General features: G+C 44.5%; 1 protein-coding gene across 1 annotated transcript in view; it reads left to right on the forward strand.

Annotated features, from left to right (window-relative positions):
• Positions 1-18,499, forward strand: part of LOC144680350 (interleukin-10 receptor subunit beta-like) — a 78,289-nt gene extending 59,790 nt beyond the window's left edge. Inside the window, exons 5-7 of the mRNA XM_078541328.1 lie at positions 1,265-1,427; positions 7,169-7,275; positions 17,889-18,499. Of these exons, the coding sequence (XP_078397454.1) occupies positions 1,265-1,427; positions 7,169-7,275; positions 17,889-18,122 (504 nt within the window). The 3' untranslated portion in view covers positions 18,123-18,499. The remainder of the gene's footprint in view (positions 1-1,264; positions 1,428-7,168; positions 7,276-17,888) is intronic.
• The last annotated feature ends 1,000 nt before the right edge of the window (positions 18,500-19,499 follow it).

The following is a 19,499-nucleotide window of genomic DNA, read 5'->3' on the forward strand; positions in this document are numbered from 1 at the left end:
CTTGATATCATTCTTCAAATAACACACCCAAAATTGAACTTAGCATTCTAATTGTAACTTGACAAATTACTTGTAGGTTGCTTCTAGTGTTCCCTAAAGATCTACCCTTTCCCCAGCCACCCATTTGTCATCTACATACTGCCCCTCAGTAACATCACCCAAAAGCACATGGTTAGTTTCCACAAGCATACTGATGATAGCCAGCTCTACCTCACCACCATCTATCCTGACTGCCTCTAATTTGTCAGGCTGTTTATTCAGCATCAAGTATTGGATGAGCTGACATTTCTTCACAATAAATATTGGGAAGACCAAAGTCATTGTTTTTGAACTCTAACCGCCAACTCCATTTCTCTCCCTGGCCACTGTCTGAAGCTGAGCTAGTCTGTTTGCAAATTTAATGCGAGACCCTGAGCTAAGCTTTTGACTCCACAGCCTATACATCATGAAGATTTCCTATTTCCACCTCCTTGGGCTGAATCTTCGGATCGGCGAGCATGGGGCAGGGCCCGCTCGCCGAGGCATAAAATGATGCAGGGTGACGTCACCGCGCGTCATTTAGATTTTCAGTTCAGCGGGTGCGCAGCCAAACTGTCAAAGGCCTATTAAGGCCATTTAACTAACAATTAAAATAATTAACGGAGCTGCCCGTCCAACCACATTTTTCATGGAACCTCATCCACGGGCGGGATGAGGTTTCATGAATGATTTTAAATTTTCTCAACAATTTTTATTGAAATTAATGCACATGTCCCAACTCATGTGACAGTTTCACATGAGGGGACATGTCATAAACAATTTTCAACACTTTACTGAACTGGTAAAACTTAAAACTAATCTCCCTGAGGCACCTCTGTGTAAAATGTGGCGAGCCATCCTAAACTCCATTGAGACCGTAAAATCTGGCTGTCGTAAAATTCCACCCTTTATGTTTTTCTTTTTCTTTCCTTTCTTCTTCCTCATCTTGTTTTCCTCTCCCCCACAGTGGTTACTCTCCTAATGAGGACCTAATTTTGATCTCACAAGCTCTGATTCAGGCAAGAATGCTGCCACTGAGCCATGTTGATAACCGATACTTTGCTGTTGCCTTCCCCTATCCAAAATACCCTGACACTGCCACCTGTGAGACACACATAATTCTGGCCTTTGTGGACAGCTACTAAAGAACAAACTAATACCAGACATATTATGAATTATATATATATTTATATATATTAAAATAAGTTATGTTGTAATCTTACTCTTTTATTAAACTATTTTCCAGCCAAAGAAAAATTGTCTATATAGAAAATCAAAATTGAAGCTTAATGTAAAACAGCCAAGAGTTACTTTATGTGTGTCTGCTCGAGTGATTACAAAAGAATGGAAAATGAAAGCTGAATGGTCAACACCGAAATGCTTCCAAATTCAGTCCTTAAATTTGCAAGGTAATGTGGCGATACATAAAACCCAAATGAAATTATATTCCGAACTGCATTGTAAATTGCAGCTGTTCAAATGTCTGTGTAAATGGCTAAAGACATCAGGCAAAGCCTACAGCTGAATTTTTACGGCCCTGTGATGGGCTTGGAGTTGGGGAGAGTGGGTGCTGGGAAAATAGGAGAGAGGCGCGTCCGGAGGTCTTCCAGCACTGGGCGGGCCGATTGGGCTGTCCATACCACAGAGGTATGTAGCTAATTAAGTTACATACCTATGACATGTGTCTTCCTGTTGCCACCCTAGTAAGTGTTACAAACACACACACACACATACACACAGACACACACACTGACACACTCTGTCCTGCAGCTGGTACATCTTGAAGTAGAGGTATGTAGCTAATTAAGCTGAGCACCGGTCCGTTTTGCGGGTGCACTGGCATTGTGCTGCTGGCGGAACAGCCCCAGGCCACCATCTCCATAGAGGCAGCCTCCCTGTTAAAGCCAGAGGCTCCATGTCCTAAAGAAGGAGCTACAGGCAGGAAAGGTTGCACCTAGGGCACAAATGATGCACCGCGGCAGGGTTTCCCCTCAACTTTGAGGGGCCTAACGGATCCGCCCCTAATAATTGTAACTTTATATGCTTCCACGGGCGCCTCCATTTTGAAAATTCTTTGGCAGTTACCAACCTGCCTCAGCAGCACCCATCTCTCAACATTGAGTTGCTGAGGCTCCAGAACTGCCCACCTTCCTTAATAACACAGCGAGCACGAAGGTGACCAGTTAGGAGGCTGCCTCTGGGAAGATTGCATTGTCAGCATCCTGAGAGTACATGCAGGCTCAGGATACCCATTTGATCCCAAAATCAGAGTCCCAAAGCCTGTGGGAAAATCCAGCCCCATGTCCGTGTTAATCTAGGATTTCATTATTCACGACCAAAGTGATTATTCTTATTAAGGTTTCACCTTATTGAGTTTTTGAGCTTTTGCATCTCACATGTACTGTCTAGACTTGGATTCTGACCTGAAAATAAACTGATGACATACCATAGATCACAGTGTATAAGACAACTCTTTTTTTTGACACCCAAAATCATGCTTTTGCATATACTCAGCATATAGGTCAATTCCCCTCTTCAGCTACGAAATGCTATACTCACATTAGTAATCAGCCTCAACTTTTCACCCAAGATCTGCACATTTTACTTACCTTATACTGCAAGTCGGCGCATGGGATCAAGCAGGCTGTGTTGTGAGGAAGATGCGCCGGAGTTTAAGCCACTCCTACACAGAGCAGACCGTGAATGACGTGGCAAGTCACAAACAGAAATGAGTCCTTCAGTAAAAAGAATGAAGTACGAAGCTGCTTTCAAATTAAAATTTGTAACCTTTGCTAACTTGCCAAATAACTGTGCTGCAGAGAGGAATTTGGTGTGAGAAAAAAACTGGTGTGAGAATAGAAAAAGAAGGAATCCTCCCTGCAGAAGAGGCCCATGATCTAATATGCTATGAGAGCAGGGACCAGCCACTGGCCTGACCTTGAGAAGCATGCATCTGAATGTGTTTTCAAATATTCAGAATAGTTTGCATTGTCACCAGAAATGCAACATGTGTACACCCACCTAAGTGGGTCAAATCAAACCCTGAGTCCAACAAAGATTTCAGAGCAACAGCTAAGTTATTGTAGCCACTTTATGGAATGAAACAATTTAGCCTTGTGGCAGAAGACCAAGATCGCTCGGAGACTACCCAAAGATCTTGAAGTGAATATTACCAGTTTCTGGCAATTCGTCATCAAACAGCGGCAAAAAACACGATTGCCCAATATGTCACATCAGCAACATGGATGAAATGTCCATGAATTTCAATATGCCCAGCAGCTGAACCGTGGGGTGGAAAAGTTCAAAAACAGTTCTAGTGAACATGATAGGACATGAGAAGACAAGGTTAACAGTGGTAAAAGCCTACATGGCCGACAGAACGAAATTAAAGCCTATGATAACTTTCAGACCATAAAACCATGCTGAATATCAATTTCCCTGCAGGAGTTTATGTGACAACGGTTGGATGGATCAGAATAAAGCGAAGTTATGAATCAATAATGTATAAAATAGGCATCTCAGTGGCCTACGTAAAGAATGCAGCTTATTAGTGTGGGACATGTTCAGATCCCATATAACTGATGAGATCAAGAGATGCCTGTGAAGAAATAGCACCCACATTGCAGATATACCAGGAGGTCTGACATCCATAGTTCAATCTTTGGATGCGTACCTCAACAAGCCTGCAAGGATATTCGCTTCGAATGGAATAGATGGTTGGTTGATGGAGAAAAAAACATTCACAGAGTGGAAATATGCGTGCTGCCCTGCTTGATGTTTTCTGTGTTTCATCATCAAATCATGCGGTGCTATTAGTGCACCAATGATGTCATCAGATCATTCAAAAAATGTGCATATCTAACTCAGTGGAAGGAGAGGAAGATGATTTTTTTTTTGTGGAGGGATGATTCCGAAAGCAAAAGCATCACATCTGATCCAGAATGGGATCCTTAAGATGACGCTTAAATGGGCAGAATTTTACTTTCCCTCACCAGCGGGTTTGTAGGTGGACGGACCTGACCGCAATTTTATGCTGAGATGGGCGAGGCCTAGGCCGGCCCCAATTGAGGCCCTTAAGTGACCAAACATTGACCACTTAAGGGCCATTTCCTGCCCAGCCTCAATTTTCTGGCTGGCAAGAGGAATTCAGGGGCCTTGGGAAAGCCCAAAGGGCACCCCTACTCAGGCCTTGTGTGGGAAAGCGGGGATAGCGGGGGCACCTACATCAGCAGCCTCCTTTTAATATCAGACAACGCACAAAAAGTCTGGCCCTTGCAGGTGCTCCATCTCCATGTGGCCTCTCCACCAACAGCCCCACCCCACCCTCTGTCCGCCCCCCTGGGCCTCACCTCCTCACCTGACCCTGAGACCCCCACACTTAACTGGACCTGGATTCCCGGGACCGAGACTCTGGGGGCTGCTTGTAGTCCCAGCCCTGTGCACTGTCAGGTTCTGGTCTGCTGTGACTAGAGAGCTGCCAGCCAACCAGATTGGCTGGCAGCTCCCTGAGGTAGGCCATCCTCCCGAGGCCATCCGTCTCTCAAGGGAGGCAGTGACCTCCATTTGTCAGATGATCAGGCCTGAGATCTGCACCAACTGTGTGGGTGGGCACTCCATGCCAGTGGCGTTGAAGGTCATAGCTGCCCTGAACTTCTGTGCCTCCAGCTCCTTCCAGGGGTCGGTGGGTGATCTTTGCGTGGTCTCCCAGTCAGCTGTCCACACTTGTGTGAAACAGGTGACAGATGCTCTGTTCAGGCATGCATTGACTTTCGTCCACTACCGCTGGGACGAGGCCAGCCAGACAGAGCGAGCCAGAGGCTTTGCGGCCATTGCTGGCTTCCCCCGCAACCAGGGTGCAATAGACTGCACACACGTGGCCATCAAAGCGCCAGCAGGTGAGCCCGGTGCCTTCGTCAACAGGAAGGGCTTCCACTCCATGAATGTGCAGATAGTGTGATCACATGATGCTGATTCTACAAGTCTGTGCAAGGTACCCAGGCAGCTCCCACGATGCTTATATCCTGAGACACTCCCAGGTGCCGGGGCTCTTCAGTACTCCAGCCCGGCTGGATGGCTGGCTGCTGGGCGACATGGATTATCCCTTCAAAAGGTGGCTCATGAGCAGCGGTACAATAGGAGCCACGCCTCTACAAGGGCTGTGGTAGAGAGAACCATCAGTCTTCTCAAGATGTGCTTCCAATGCCTGGACCGTTCAGGGGGTGCACTCCAGTACCCCACAGATCGTGTGTCACTGATAGTGACTGCACGCTGCACTCTTCACAATCTGGCACTGGAAAGGGGTGATGCAGTGGAGGAAGAAGATGTAGACGCAGTTGCTCCAGCTGCACACGATGAGTCCAGCAGTGAGTCTGAGGATGAGCATGCACAGGAGAACTCTGAGGGGTAGATGCTGACCCAGGCATACTCCAGGGAGGCAGGAACACCAAGGAGACTTTAATCCAAAGAACCTTCAGCTATCTCATCACAGATGGACCTCCAACACATGCCAGGGCTTCAGGTTCCATACTCGATACCTGAGAGCAAAATCTGCCTGGTCAGGAACATTAACTATGTGCCTTGTCAATGAAGCTCAATGACAAATAAGTCACTCATAACATCATGGGTTCCCATCCACCTGCCGAAGTAAGGAATCACCCTGAGCCATACTGACATATCAAAATTTAATGAATTAACAAAATGAAGCAGAAAATAAAATGAATGCGAAGGTGTTCAGCATCACACCAACTTGTCATCAATTAATAGCGGGGCAACATAAAACCACCAGTAAGAAGCCCGTGGTGAGCCTAAGGTGCCTTAAGCTTACGTTTCCGGCTACTACTTCTAGATGCTGGTCCGAGCGCATCCCCAGGAAGCCCTGATTGGTCTCCTGGAGGAGTCTCTCCATGAGAGTTGCCACTCTTTCCATGGAGGAAGCATGGCGCTCACCCAAGGCATACTCCCAGGCACGTTTGGTTAGGTGGGGGGGGCCTCCTCCCTTCCTGGGGAACAAGGACCTCCTGCTGTGCTGCCACCTCCTCCAGGGGGGCAGCAAGGCACTTGTCGGAAAAGCGAGGGGCACAGTGCCCCGCTGCCCTACCCTCCTGCCTGGCCTGCTCTCCAGCAGCGCTCTGGGGACCCCTTCAGTCGGCCATGATGAACAGTCTTTGCAAGACTGACTGCGCTCTATTTGAACAGGCTGCCAGGTCGCCATTGGACCCGGCGGCCATTGCACTCCCACCACCGAATCCGCTCACTCCTGCTGTCCTCGGGAGCCACGCTTCACGCAGGATGGGCCTTAATTGGCCCAACCACGTAAAATGGTGGCACGGAGCCGATCGCGGGCGGCAATCGGCTCCGCGCCCACCCGCGCCCACTCCCAAATGGCCCGCCCGACAGGGAGAAAATTCTCCCCACTAAAATATGGAACCAAAACTCCATGGTTCTAGGGCAATAAATGAACAATTGCGAGGGAAGAAGGAAAATACATTGAAGAGCATGTTCTTTCCTTAACACTAGATGCAAAGACAGCTGTGTTCTCCTGGTGCCAATTGATGTAAAGGACCTCCAAAGGGGAGGGTGGAGATGGAGGGATGGGAAGGTAGGGCTATGTGGGTGGTGGAATCAGAATTTAAACTTTAAAAAGCTGGTTTGCTGAAATCAGACTCCAAGGACTGCTGCACCATTTTTCATTTTGTTGATTTTCTTGGGCTACTTCTCTCCACCTGTAGCGATTACCTTATTGATACTCTAAAGATGTAGGTATCTGCTAACATCACAGTTTATATCGGCTTCTCAATGCACTTTGTTACATTTATTTCAAATGATTAGGTATGCTTGAATTATATCGATTTATTGCGCTTCTTATATTTTATTTTAATTTAATGTTTTATATATAGAAATGCCACTGACCCTGAGATTAGGAATAGGGTCAGGGGTTTATTTCTGAATTCCCTGGCCATGCATATCTGGGAAGGTATAATGCATTCCGCTCTATGTTATAGGTTCAAGTAATATCATCATTCTAAGCAGTGATGCAGTGTTTTGCATCACATTTTATACACAACAATAGTACAATTCCAATCTTACCTTCAAGAGGTTTCTTACACCTGAGTTATAATGTTTTGTTTTGGTTTCTTCTTTTGCCTTATAGAAACTCTAGTTATACTTCTAGCTGTGATTGCATTTTTCTTGGGGCTTGTAGCTGCCAGCATCATCTGGAAACTTCTAAAGAAGGAATTAGTCTTGCCAAAATCCTTGGTAAGTCATCGTGTATTATGAAAGTAAAGTTTACAAGGGAACTAAAGGTTCATACTTTGTTTATATTCAACTTTTATGTTTGGGACCTGAACATGAGCTGGACCCATACCGAATGAATGAAGCTTTCCTCTTTCTGTTATCTCTAAAAGACCAATCCAAACCCTAGTTGGTGCCAGTTCAAAGGAGAAAGCCACCGATAATTTTATTAACAATAGCAAGAAAAGTGTCACAAATTTACAATTTGGATCATTGCTTCCGCGCATTTATTAGGGTTAAGGTATATTCCTGGGTAAATACATTGCATCTGATTGCGTTACATACCTTCTAAGCGCTTGACACAAAAACTGGGTGCCCAAAATAGAAACCTGTTCCAGTTTCAATCAAACTGCTCACTTGACAGGCACCCCACTGTCATAATGTTAGTTTGTAAAATCAGCCATTGCAGCTCAAATCTTATAATGATAACCCTCAGGCTTATGTCAACAGACAGAATGAAATATTAAGCCCTGATTTTTTTTAAACTCCATGCTTTATTTAAATTTAAAGCCCATTAGCTTTAAATCCCTTGACAGGATTGACAGTTCCAATGAGTTTTGACAGTTCTTTGACAGCTTTACAGTACCAATGAGCTTATGCACTTTTTAATGCACAATCATGTTTACTTTGCACAATCCCAAAGGGTGCCTTACCTCTCTCAAAGGGTGCCTCGCCTCTCCCAAAGTGTGCCATACCTATCCCAAAGCTGACCCGGGACCAGATCCGAAAGGGTACCTTACTCCTGGCTATCCAAATGATAACCAAGTTCAGACCAGCTCTTAGTTGGTCAGATTTCACACTCCTGGCCTACCAAAATCCCACTTCAGTGGAGGCAGACGATGATTTAAATGCCCAGCTGCTTCTGCAAATCGCGCACACGCAAACCCCAGTCCGACTCCAGTCCCTCCCCAGAGAAAATAGAAAATGGTGTGTGTTCAGGGGTGGGTCTTAGGATTTTCGGCTATTTCTGCTATTTTCACCACGATGGAGAACCTCTCTTGTCATGGCGAAAATCTTGGCCATAATCTCTGCTTCAATCACCAGCTTCAAATGGTTCTCTTTTCCAAACCTCCTTCATTTAACTTTATATCCCCATCCCCTCATTCTAGACCCCTCAAGTACTCAAAACAGTCTGGTTCTATCTACCCTGCCCTATCTATTCATCATTTTAAACAACTCTATCAAAACACCTCTTAATCTCTTCTGTTTGAACAAAAAAGGTCCAGTTTCTAATGTCTTGCTTTGTGTTTGTATTTCCTCACACCAGGCATCATCCTAGTGAATCTGTGTTGTACCCTGGAGATAAAGCTTCAGTATCCTGTACCCTATTGCTTTATTTTCACTCCGATAGTGTGCAGCCCAAAACTGTGCACAATAACCAACTAATGATCTTACTAAGATTTTATGTTGATTTATCTTACGGTCATTACTTTTAAATTCTACACATCTTGCAACAAAAACTCTCATTGCAATAGCTCTTTTATGACTTTATTCACTTGATGTACATAGGTAGGAAGAGGGATGAGGACCTGAAAGCACATTTTAGGGAGTTAGGAAGGAAATTAAAAAGTAGGACCTCAAAAGCAGTAATCTCACGATTACTCCCAGTGCCACATGTGAGCATAGGAATAGGAGGATTAAGCAATTAAACACATGGCTGGAGAATTGGTATAGGAGAACAGCATCAGATTTCTGTGACACTGGGATCGGTTCTGGGGCAGGTGGGACCTGTACAAGATGGACAGGTTACACCTTAACAGAGCAGGGACTAATATCCTCACAGGAAGATTTGCTAGCGCTGTTGGGGAGGGTTTAAACTAGCTTATCAGGAGGGTGGGAATCTGACTGGGAACCGAATGATTCAAGGATATTCGACATTTAGGAAGAACAGGCAAAACTGGAGGTAGGGTTGCACTGATAATAACTGATGGCATCAGTACATTAGTAAGGGAAGATCTCAGATCCGAAGAACAAAACATGAAATATTTTTGGGTGGAGCTAAGAAACAGCAAGGGGAAACAAACATTGGTAGGAGTTGTTTATAGGCCACCAAACAGTACTGGTCATGTGGAGCCTGTTATTAATCAGGAGATTATAAAAGCATGTAGCATGGGTAACACAGTAATCATGGACAACTTCAATCTGCATAGAGACTGGGTAAATCTAATGAGCACTAATGCAGTGGAGGACGAGTTTCAGAATGTGTTAGGGATGGTTTTCTGGAGCAATATGTTGAGGAACATAAGAAAAGAAGAACATAATAATATAAGAACCAAGTACTGATACCCCACTAGTCACAGCGAGAATGACACATTTATTCCCACTTTCTGTTTTCTGCCTGTTAACCAATCTTTAATCCATGCTAGCATATTAACTCCTCTCTCATGTGATTTAATGTTTCTAACCAACCTCCTGTGGGGGACTTTATCGAAAGCCTTCTGAAAATCCAAGTACACTACATCCACTGACTCCCCTTTATCAATTCTGTTAGTAACATCCTCAAAAACTCCAACAGGTTTGTCAAACATGGTTTCCCACTCATAATTCCAGGTTGACTATGCCCAATCAGATCAATATTATTGAAGTGTCCATTTATCACATCCTTTATAACAGATTCCAGCATTTTCCCTACTACTGATGTAAGGCTAACAGGTCTGTAGTTCCGTTTTCTCTCTCCTTCCCTTCTTAAATTGTGGGGTGACATTTGCTACCTTCCAATCTGCAGGAACTGTCCCAGAATCTATAGAATTTTGGAAGATGATCACCAATGCATCCATTATGTCCATAGCTACCTCTTACACTCTGGGGTGTAGAATATCAGGTCCCAAGGACTTATCAACCTTCAGTCTCATTAATTTTTCCAATACAACCTTCTTGCTAAATTCCTTCAGTTTCTCATTATCCCTGGCCCCTTGGGTCTCTAACTCTGGGAGGTTTCTTGTATCTTCCTCAGTGAAGACAGACACAAAGTAATCATTTAGCTTCTCTGCCATTTCTCTATTCCCCAACAAGGAAGCATTTGACCAAGTGTGGCATCAAGGAGCCCTAGCAAAACCGGAGTCAATGGGAATTGGGGGAAAACTCTCCACTGGTTGGAGTCATACCTAGCACAAAGGAAGATGGTTATGGTTGTTGGAGGTCAATCATCTCATCTCCAGGACATCACTGCAGGAGTTCCTCAGGGTAGTGTCCTCGGCCCAACCATTTTCAGCAGCTCATCAATGACCTTCCTTCCATCATAAGCAGCTCATCAATGACCTTCCTTCCATCATAAGATCAGAATTGGGGATGTTCGCTGACGATTGCACGATGTTCAGCACCATTTGTAATTCCTCAGATATTGAAGCAGTCCATGTCCAAATGCAGCAAGACCTGGACAATATCCAGGCTTGGGCTTACAAGTGGCAAGTGATATTCACACCACACAAGTGCCAGGCAATGACCATCTCCGACAAGAGAGAATCGAACCATTGCCCCTTGACATTCAATGGCATTACCATTGCTGAATTCCCCACTATCAACAACCTGGGGGTTACCACTGACAAGAAACTGAACTGGACTAGCTATATAAATACTGTGGCTACAGGAGCAGGTCAGAGACTAGGAATCGTGCAACGAATAACTTACCTCTCCAAAGCCGGTCCACCATCTACAAGGGACAAGTCAGGGGTATGATGGAATACTCCCTACTTCCCTGTATGAGTGCAGTTCCAACAACACAGAAGAAGCTTGACACCATCCAGGACAAAGCAGCCCACTTTATTGGCACTACATCCACAAACAATCACTCCCTCCACCTCCGACGCACAGTAGCAGCAGTGCGTACCATCTACAATATGCACTGCAGGTATTCACCAAGGCTCCTTCGACAGCATCTTTCAAACCCACGACCACCACCATCTAGAAGGACAAGGGCAGCAGATAGATGGGAACACCACCACCTGGAAGTTACCCTCCAAGCCACACACCATACTGACTTGGAAATATATCACTGCTCCTTCACTGTCGCTGAGTCAAAGTCCTGGAATTCCCTCTCTAACAGCACTGTGGATGTACCTACACCATATGGGTTGCAGCAGTTCAAGAAGGCAGCTCACCACCACCTTCTCAAGGGCAATTAAGGGCAATAAATTCTGGTCTAGCCAGCGATGCTCACATCCCTTGAATGAATTTTTTAAAATTTGGATATGGGGACCAAATGTAATATTCCCAAACAAAAACAAAAAGTGCTAGAAAAGCTCAGCGGCCAGAAATTTCCCCCTGTCAGGGGGGGGTTGTGCAGGGGCGGGTGGAGGCGGGGGCTGGTGCAAACCCGATCGGCACCCCCAATCGGGTTCACGCTGCCATTTTACGTGGGGGGCCAATTAAGGCCCACCCATAGTGACGCTCGCCCGGAAGCGCTGAGCACTCCCTGTACAGGCGGGGGGGATTCCCTGAGTCATTCCCTGTGCTCTTTTGCACATGCGTGTGAAAGAGCGCAGAGATCTCCCTGAGGCACGGCAAGATTGAAGAGACCAAATGCAAACTGGGTGACCTCTTTGCAGAACACCTTCGGTCTGGCCGCAAGCATGACTCAGGCCTCCCTGTCGCTTGCCATTTCAACACCCCATCCTGCTCTCATGCCCACATGTCCGTCCTTGGCCTGCTGCAATGTTCCAGTGAAGCTCAACACAAACTGGAGGAACAGCACCTCATCTTCCGATTAGGCACTTTATAGCCTTCCCGGCCTAACGTTGAGTTCAACAGCTTCAGACCATGAACACTCTCCTCCATCCTCACCCCTTTTCGATCCCCTTTTTTCAAATATTTATTTTTAAATTTTTATATATATTTTTTCCCACCTATTTTTATTCTTATTATTTAAATTTATTTCCATTTTTATTCATTGTCTCATCCCCACCTTTTAGCCGATTTCGATCTTTTTTCCCATACCATCCCCTCCCCCCGCCCCACCCCCACTAGGCCATCTGTCACTTGATCATTCTGCTTTCTACTCTTAATGTCACCATTAGCACCTCCTTCAGCCAGTATCGCCACCATCAACACACCTTCGACCTTTTGTTTTTGACATCTTTTGCAATCTCTCCTTTGCCTCCACCTATCGCTGGCCTTCTATCCAGCTTCACCTGTCCCGCCCCTCTTAAACAGTATATATTTCACCATATTTTTACTTCTCTTTAGTTCTGAAGAAGAGTCATACAGACTCGAAATGTTAACTCTGTCTTTCTCTCCACGGATGCTGTCAGACCTTTTTCCAGCACTACTTGGTTTTGTTTCAGATTTCCAGCATCTGCAGTATTTTGCCTTTATGTAATATTTCCAAGTTTGCGGATGACACAAAGCTATGTGGGAACGTGTCTTGTGGGGAAGATGCAAAGCGGTATCAAGAGGATTTGGACAGACTTAATGGGTGGGCAAGAACTTGGCAGATGGAATATAATGTGGAAAAATGTGAGATTATCCACTTTGGTAGGAAGAACAGATGGGCATATTATTTCTTAAATGGTGAGAAATTAGGAAGTGTAGATGTACAAAGGGTCCTCAGTCTCCTCTGAAAACTAATGTACAGGTAAAGCATACAATTAGGATGGCTAATGGTATGTTAGTCTTTACCACAAGAGGATTTGAGTACAAGAGTAGCAAAATCTTGCTTCAATTGTATAGAACCTTGGTTACAACACACCTGGAGTACTATGTGCAGTTTTGGTCCCTTTTCCTTCGGAAGGACATTATTTCCATAGAGGGAGTGCAACGAAGGTTCAACAGACTTGTTCCCAGGATGGCGGGACTGTTCTATGAAGAGAGATTGGGGAAACTGGGCCTGTATTCTCAAGAGTTTCATAGAATGAGAGGTGATCACATTGAAGCCTACAAAATACTTAAAGAGATAGACAGGGTAGATGCAGGTAAGATGTTTCCCCTGGCTGGGGAGTCTAGAACCAAGAAACACAATTTCAAAATAAGGGGAAAGCCACTCAGGACTGAGATGAGGAGAATTTTTTTTACTTAGAGGGTTGTGAATCTTTGGAATTCTCTACCCAGAGGGCTGTGGAAGCTCAGTCATTGAGTATCTTTAAAGCAGAGATTGACTGACTTCTAAATACCAGCCACATAAAGGGATATAGGGATAGTATGGGAAAAAGGCATTGAAGTGGATGATCAGCAATGATATAGTATCCTATGACCTTGAACCCCAAATCATTCTGCTTTTCCATGTCACCCAGTTTAAACCGATTCAATGTATAATTAATATAATTTTATTTTAACTAACTTGTCCTACCTCACACTTACTGGCATTGAGGGCGAGATTTATTGGAGCCTGTCAACCTGCCGGAGTGTGAATGATGGCCAGTGGGGTAGGGAAGAAGGGGAGGTGGAGTGCCAGGAGAATCATGCAGGAGAACCCGCATTGGATTCCCAACGTCGAGAAAACTGCCTTTAATTAAGTTGGGGTTGGGAAGGATCAGAAATGGGAATCCCGTTCACCAGTGGCGGAAAGGCAATTAGGCTCATTAATGAGCCACTTTAAGGCCAATTACGCCTGAGCCCATCAGAATTTAGTCGTGGCTCAGGAATATAATGGGGCTTACACAGCTTTCCCATCCCTCCCGCGTTTGCCCAGCAAACTCTGTCGAGTTTGCCTGCAACCTCAGGGAGTGTGCCCCTTGTCTGGCTCTCTGTGTCCAATCAAGGGACCCAGCATTGGGAAGGTGGGATGAGCCATTAAATAACAATCCCCTGCCCTTGCCTCTAACACCCCTCCCCCGTGACCCCATCACACCCTCACTAACCTGTTTCCTGGAATCCAGTGTTGATCCTGAGACTGGGCCTCAGTGTATTACCAGCAGCAGCCACTGATCCGGGTGGCACTGCGGCATTGGAGAGCTGCCAGCCTCTGATTGGTCAGCAGCTCTCAGAGGCGGGATTTCCACCCCACTGGGCACTTAACTGCGTGGGAGGCCTGACATGGCCAATTAACTGCCTGACGGGCACTTAATCATGTTGGGCCTCCACTTCAGAAACACTGCGGCATTCCTGTTGGTTCTCCACCCAGTGAGAGGGATCTACATTGCTGGGAATTTCAACTACCACCTTTTTCAATATTTCCTTGCAGCTTCCTTTGGTCCTCAGAATTAAAATGACCTACTATTGTGGTATCATGGGAAAATTTGGACACCATTCTCTTTAGCCTCACATTGAACAGAAGTGATTCCAGAATCCTAGTAGGAAACCACTATCCACTATCAGTCACTCTGAGAACATTCCCTTAACTCCCACTCTGATACTGCCCTTCAAACCCATTTTAAATTTAATTTTCTACCATAAATCCCCAAATTATGTAACCCTTAATTTTCTCCAATTGATCACCTGTGTGGTACCTTGTGAAAGGCTTTCTAAAAATGCACATCCACTGCATTTCCCCCATCCATCATATTTGTGACAACTTCTCAAAGAACCCTTATTAGGTTTTATTTTTTAGCAAGTCCTCCTTTTAAAATTTGTGTTGGTTATTTGTAGTTATTTACTTTTCATCTCTATAGGGTCCTTGAGAGTGTGCAGAGGAGATTTACAAGCATCGTTCCAGGGATGAGGAATTATAAGTACAACGTTTAGTTGGAGAAGCTGGGGTTGTTCTCCTTGGAGCAAAGGGGGTTGAGGGAAGATTTGATTGAGGTGTACAAGGTTATGGCAACTTTTGATATATTAGACAAGGTAAAACTTTTTCCATTAACTGATGGTACAAGGACTAGGGGACTGTATTAAGGTTTTGGGGAAGAGATGCAGGGGAATGTGAGGAAGAACTTTTTCATGTAGTGAGTGATAATGATTTGGAACTTGCTGCCTATGAGGAAGGTGGAAGTGGAGACAATCAATGATTTCAGAAGGAAATTTGATGGGCACCTGCAGAGCTATGGTGTTAGAGCAGGGGAATGGGACAGAGTGGACTGCTCAACAGAGAACCAATATGGACCCAATGGGCTGAATGACCTTCTTCCGTGCTGCAAATGACTCTGTGGGCTGGATTTTACAATTTCCAATGGGGCGAGGGAGGCAGAATGGGAAGTGTGCAGTCCGCTCGCTCCTGCGCCCACCATCTCAGGTCGTCGAATAAAACGTTAGGCGGCCAGTTAGCGGCCGCTTGAAGAAGACGGCCAATTTGTGTTGGGAAAGGGGGCTCTGCCCCAGGATGTCAGTCAGGAAAGGGGTTATGCCGTGAACTGGAACTCGGTCACAGTGGGTTTAAAGACCCACAGCCCTCTCACTTTTCTTATTTGTTATGGCAGCCTAAAAATAGTGAATAAATAAAATCTAATAACATCCAATTGCTGCCACCTTCACCAGCAGGCCCTGTTGCTACATACAGCCATGGTGCAGTTTGCAGGCCTTTTCTTGTTCTTGTACCGCCTCCTCATACCTGGGGTAAATCACTTCCAAACTTTTTTCCATCCAGCTACAGAGAAATAGAGTTGGCAACGAAAAATTACAGTCAATTGGGTCTTTAACAAGCTCAATAGCTTGTTAATTTTTTCTTTCAAAATGGCAGGTGAGCTTCCGGTTTTGGCACGCTTGTCTTCCATAATATCGGAGACTGCCAACCCGCAACATCATGCCATATTTTACGTAAGCCCAGGGGCCATTCCACCCAATTTGCGGCCATAAAATCCAGTCCTATGGGCAGCATTTTCCCGTCGGCGAGCGGGGGGGGAGAGGGGGGTCCCGCTCGTCGACGCGTAAAATAACGCACGGTGACGTCAGGCAGGCGTCCCAATGTCACCGCGCGTCATTTAGATTTTCAGTTCGGCGGGCGTGCAGCCAAGCCGAACTGTCAAAGGCCTATTGAGGCCATTTAAAACCTAATTAACTCAATTTAATGAGCTACCCGTCCAACCTTAAGGTTGGTGGGCAGGCGAAGAGCCTAGGCGGCCTTCACATTTTTCATGAAACCTCATCCATGGGCGGGATGAGGTTTCATGAATTGTTTTAAAATATAATAAAAATTTATACATTTATTCTTTGACATTTCCCAGCTCATGTGATAGTATTACATGAGGGGACATGTTTTAAAACTTTAAAAATCCTTTACTTAAAAATTTAACACTGGAACAAATCTCCCTGAGGCACCTCCATGCGTCACAATGGGCGGGCCTTAATTGGCCCACCCACATAAAATGACGGCGTGGATCTGATCTAGGGCGCCAATTGGGTTTGCGCCTGCCCCCGCACAACCCCCCCAATGGGGGGAAATTTCTAGCCTATATTTCATCTAGTCTTCAATTAAACATTCCAAAATTTTCCATAATCACAGATATTAAATGAACTGATTTTGTTCATTCGTGGAATGCAGGTGTTACTGTCTATTGCTCATTGCCCTTGTTGAGAGGACATTTAAGAGTCAACCACATTGCTGTGGGTCTGGAGTTACTTGTAGGCCAGACCAGCCTAGAGAACATTAGTGAACCAGATGGGTTTTTACAACAATGGCTTTGTAGTCATCATCAGTCTTTTAATTCCAGATTATTGGATTCAACTTTCACCATGTGCCATCATAGGATTCAAACCCAGGTCCTGAGCACATTAGCCTGGGTTTCCCAGATACTAGTCAGTGACAATACCACTATGCCACCACCTACTCAGACTAGCACTGTCTCCCTTTTTGAAAATTGGGACTGCTTTGGCTACTTTGCAGTTATCTACTCTTAAAGAACCCTCAATGGTCTTTCTATAACCTACTCTATTTAACCTGGTGTCCTTGTTTTCTACCTACATTTCCCTTTCTCTTTAGGTCTTAAATCTTATCATATTATGGTCATTATTCTCAAAATGTTCACCCACATTTAACTCATTTAAAGTCTACAAAGAGTTGCCATTGGCTTATAACCCTGTCCAAATTGCAGGGATAAGATAATTTAAATAGTCAAGCAGTTGGTCTGCATCTATACGGGTGCAACAGGGGTATCCACTCTAACTGTCAGGCAGATTATTGGAGTGGGATATGAGGTCCTTTATGGGTCAAGGTTTTAAGTGCCTTGATATTTTGCATCTTTGGGGCCTTTACTAGGCTGACAGTGGAACTCACTCCTGCTCTCAACTGGCATGCCTTCCACTGAGCTAAGAACAGAATGTGTGGAATTTCAGATCTGGATTCCACCCCAAATTGTCAGACTTCTACCTTGGATGTTTTACCCAACTTCCAGCTCCTACTTCTGCTCCTACATCTTATGGTCTTATCTGAGATAGACAGATTTTTAATCAGTAAGGGAATCAAGGGTTATGGGGAAAAGGCAGGCAAGTGGAGTTGAGGACTATCAGATCAGCCATGATCTCATTGAATAGTGGAGCAGACTCGATGGACCGAATGGCCTACTTCTGCTCCTACGTGTTATGGTCTGAAACATTGGAATTCCCAGTGTAACATGATTAATATGTATGTCTGTAGTAATTGAACAACTTGATTGAGGGTATACAACAGCAACGTTAATAATTATTTATTTAATGGATCTTAATCAATTTGCATATTGGCATTGAGGTTACCCATGCTCTAATTTTGAACTAAAGTTACAACTTCTATCTCCTAGATGCTTATTGTTAAGGTCATCAAACCATATGTGGACATGAAAACCGAGGATGATGCTGTGTCTGTTGTGATTAAGTATGAGGAAGTGATTCCTGTTGAATGTGATCATTTTTTTGAGGAAGTGGCAAAGCCCATGACAAATCCAGAGATCACTGAACCACTCACTGTTGATCTGAAATATGCTGGGAAGGACTGGGCGTATGATCGACCTCAAACTCTGTTGGATGTCAACTAACTCTTTAATTCCCAAGGATGCCACATGCTGTCATTGCAGCCCCTTGTCCCAAAAAACTGAAAGAGGCTATCCATCACTATCGCATTAACATAGAGTTGATATGGGCTGAAAATAAAATTACATTGTTTGTAATGTGCAATGAATTATTTAGAGAACTTCACAAATGATTTCTTTTGAACTACAGAACTGCATGAAGTTTGACATTTGATTAGTTTATATTTCAGAACCTGGTTGTAGCAAGAATTCTCCCAGTATTTAGGAAAGATTTATATGTTCTCTGTTTGGTGTGTTTGCTGTACGTGTAGATTTTTGGCCTGAATACAGTTGTGAAAGAAATAAAGGACAAACATTTATGTAGTGTCTTTCATACCCCCAAATCATGTGACAGGCAGTGAATAACTTTTAACCTGTGTTCACTGTTGTTATGTAGACAAATACCAATTTACATACAACAGGGAATCACAAACAGCAGTGAAATTGATGAACAGTTAATCTGTTTTTGATATATTGACTGAAGGATCAATAGTGGCCAGGAAATGGAGAGAACTCCCATACTTTTCAAAGTGCTACCATGGGATCTTTACATATTTCCACCCATGATGGGAGATGGGAGATGATTTTCATTTTCAGCATTCAGTGTTCAATCACAATATCTTCCCAACAAAGCTCACTGAATACCTGATACATTTTCTTGGCTAGGCCTCATTGAAATTACATCAATGGGTTCGACTATTGGATTAGCACTAAAAGGGAGCTCACCAATCAGGGAGGTGGCATTTCTCAGATCTCTTCCATGGAAACAAGGTGTAAGTAGGTTGTTAAAGTGCTGGGAAAGCAATTCCATGAGGAGGGGCCCACAGAGGGAGCAATTGCAAATTAAAAGGCTCAGGATGAGCAACTGTTAGTCACCTAGTTCCAAAGAAGAGTCATATTAAACTCTAAACGTTAATTCTGTTTTTCTCTCCACAGATGCTGCCAGATCTGCTGAGTTTTTCCAGCAGTTTTTTGTTTTTATTTCCGATCCCCAGCATCCGCAGTATTTTGACTTTATCTGTTAATCACCATTCGTTTGGCTACTTAACACCCATTTCAACTGGATAGAACATGCCCTCCATTCAGTTGCACACCAAAAATTGCATTGGGGTCCTTAGTATGCCGTAAGAGCTCGATGTTAATATTTTAATGAGAGCCTTGCCTGTTTTGGGAAGGATTGCTGACTGTCTATCCCAAAAATTGAGTAAGATAGACTTACACATGTACAAACTTTTTGCGAATGTCTCTGACTCTGAGCTAGAGTTGGAGACTTCGAACGGTTCTGTTCGACTTATCTAGGTACTAATCTAGGAAATGCTACAGATTAGAAACTAATCTAACATC

Source organism: Cetorhinus maximus, chromosome 5 (assembly GCF_964194155.1).
Source record: "Cetorhinus maximus chromosome 5, sCetMax3.hap1.1, whole genome shotgun sequence".
NCBI classification, from domain to species: domain Eukaryota; kingdom Metazoa; phylum Chordata; class Chondrichthyes; order Lamniformes; family Cetorhinidae; genus Cetorhinus; species Cetorhinus maximus.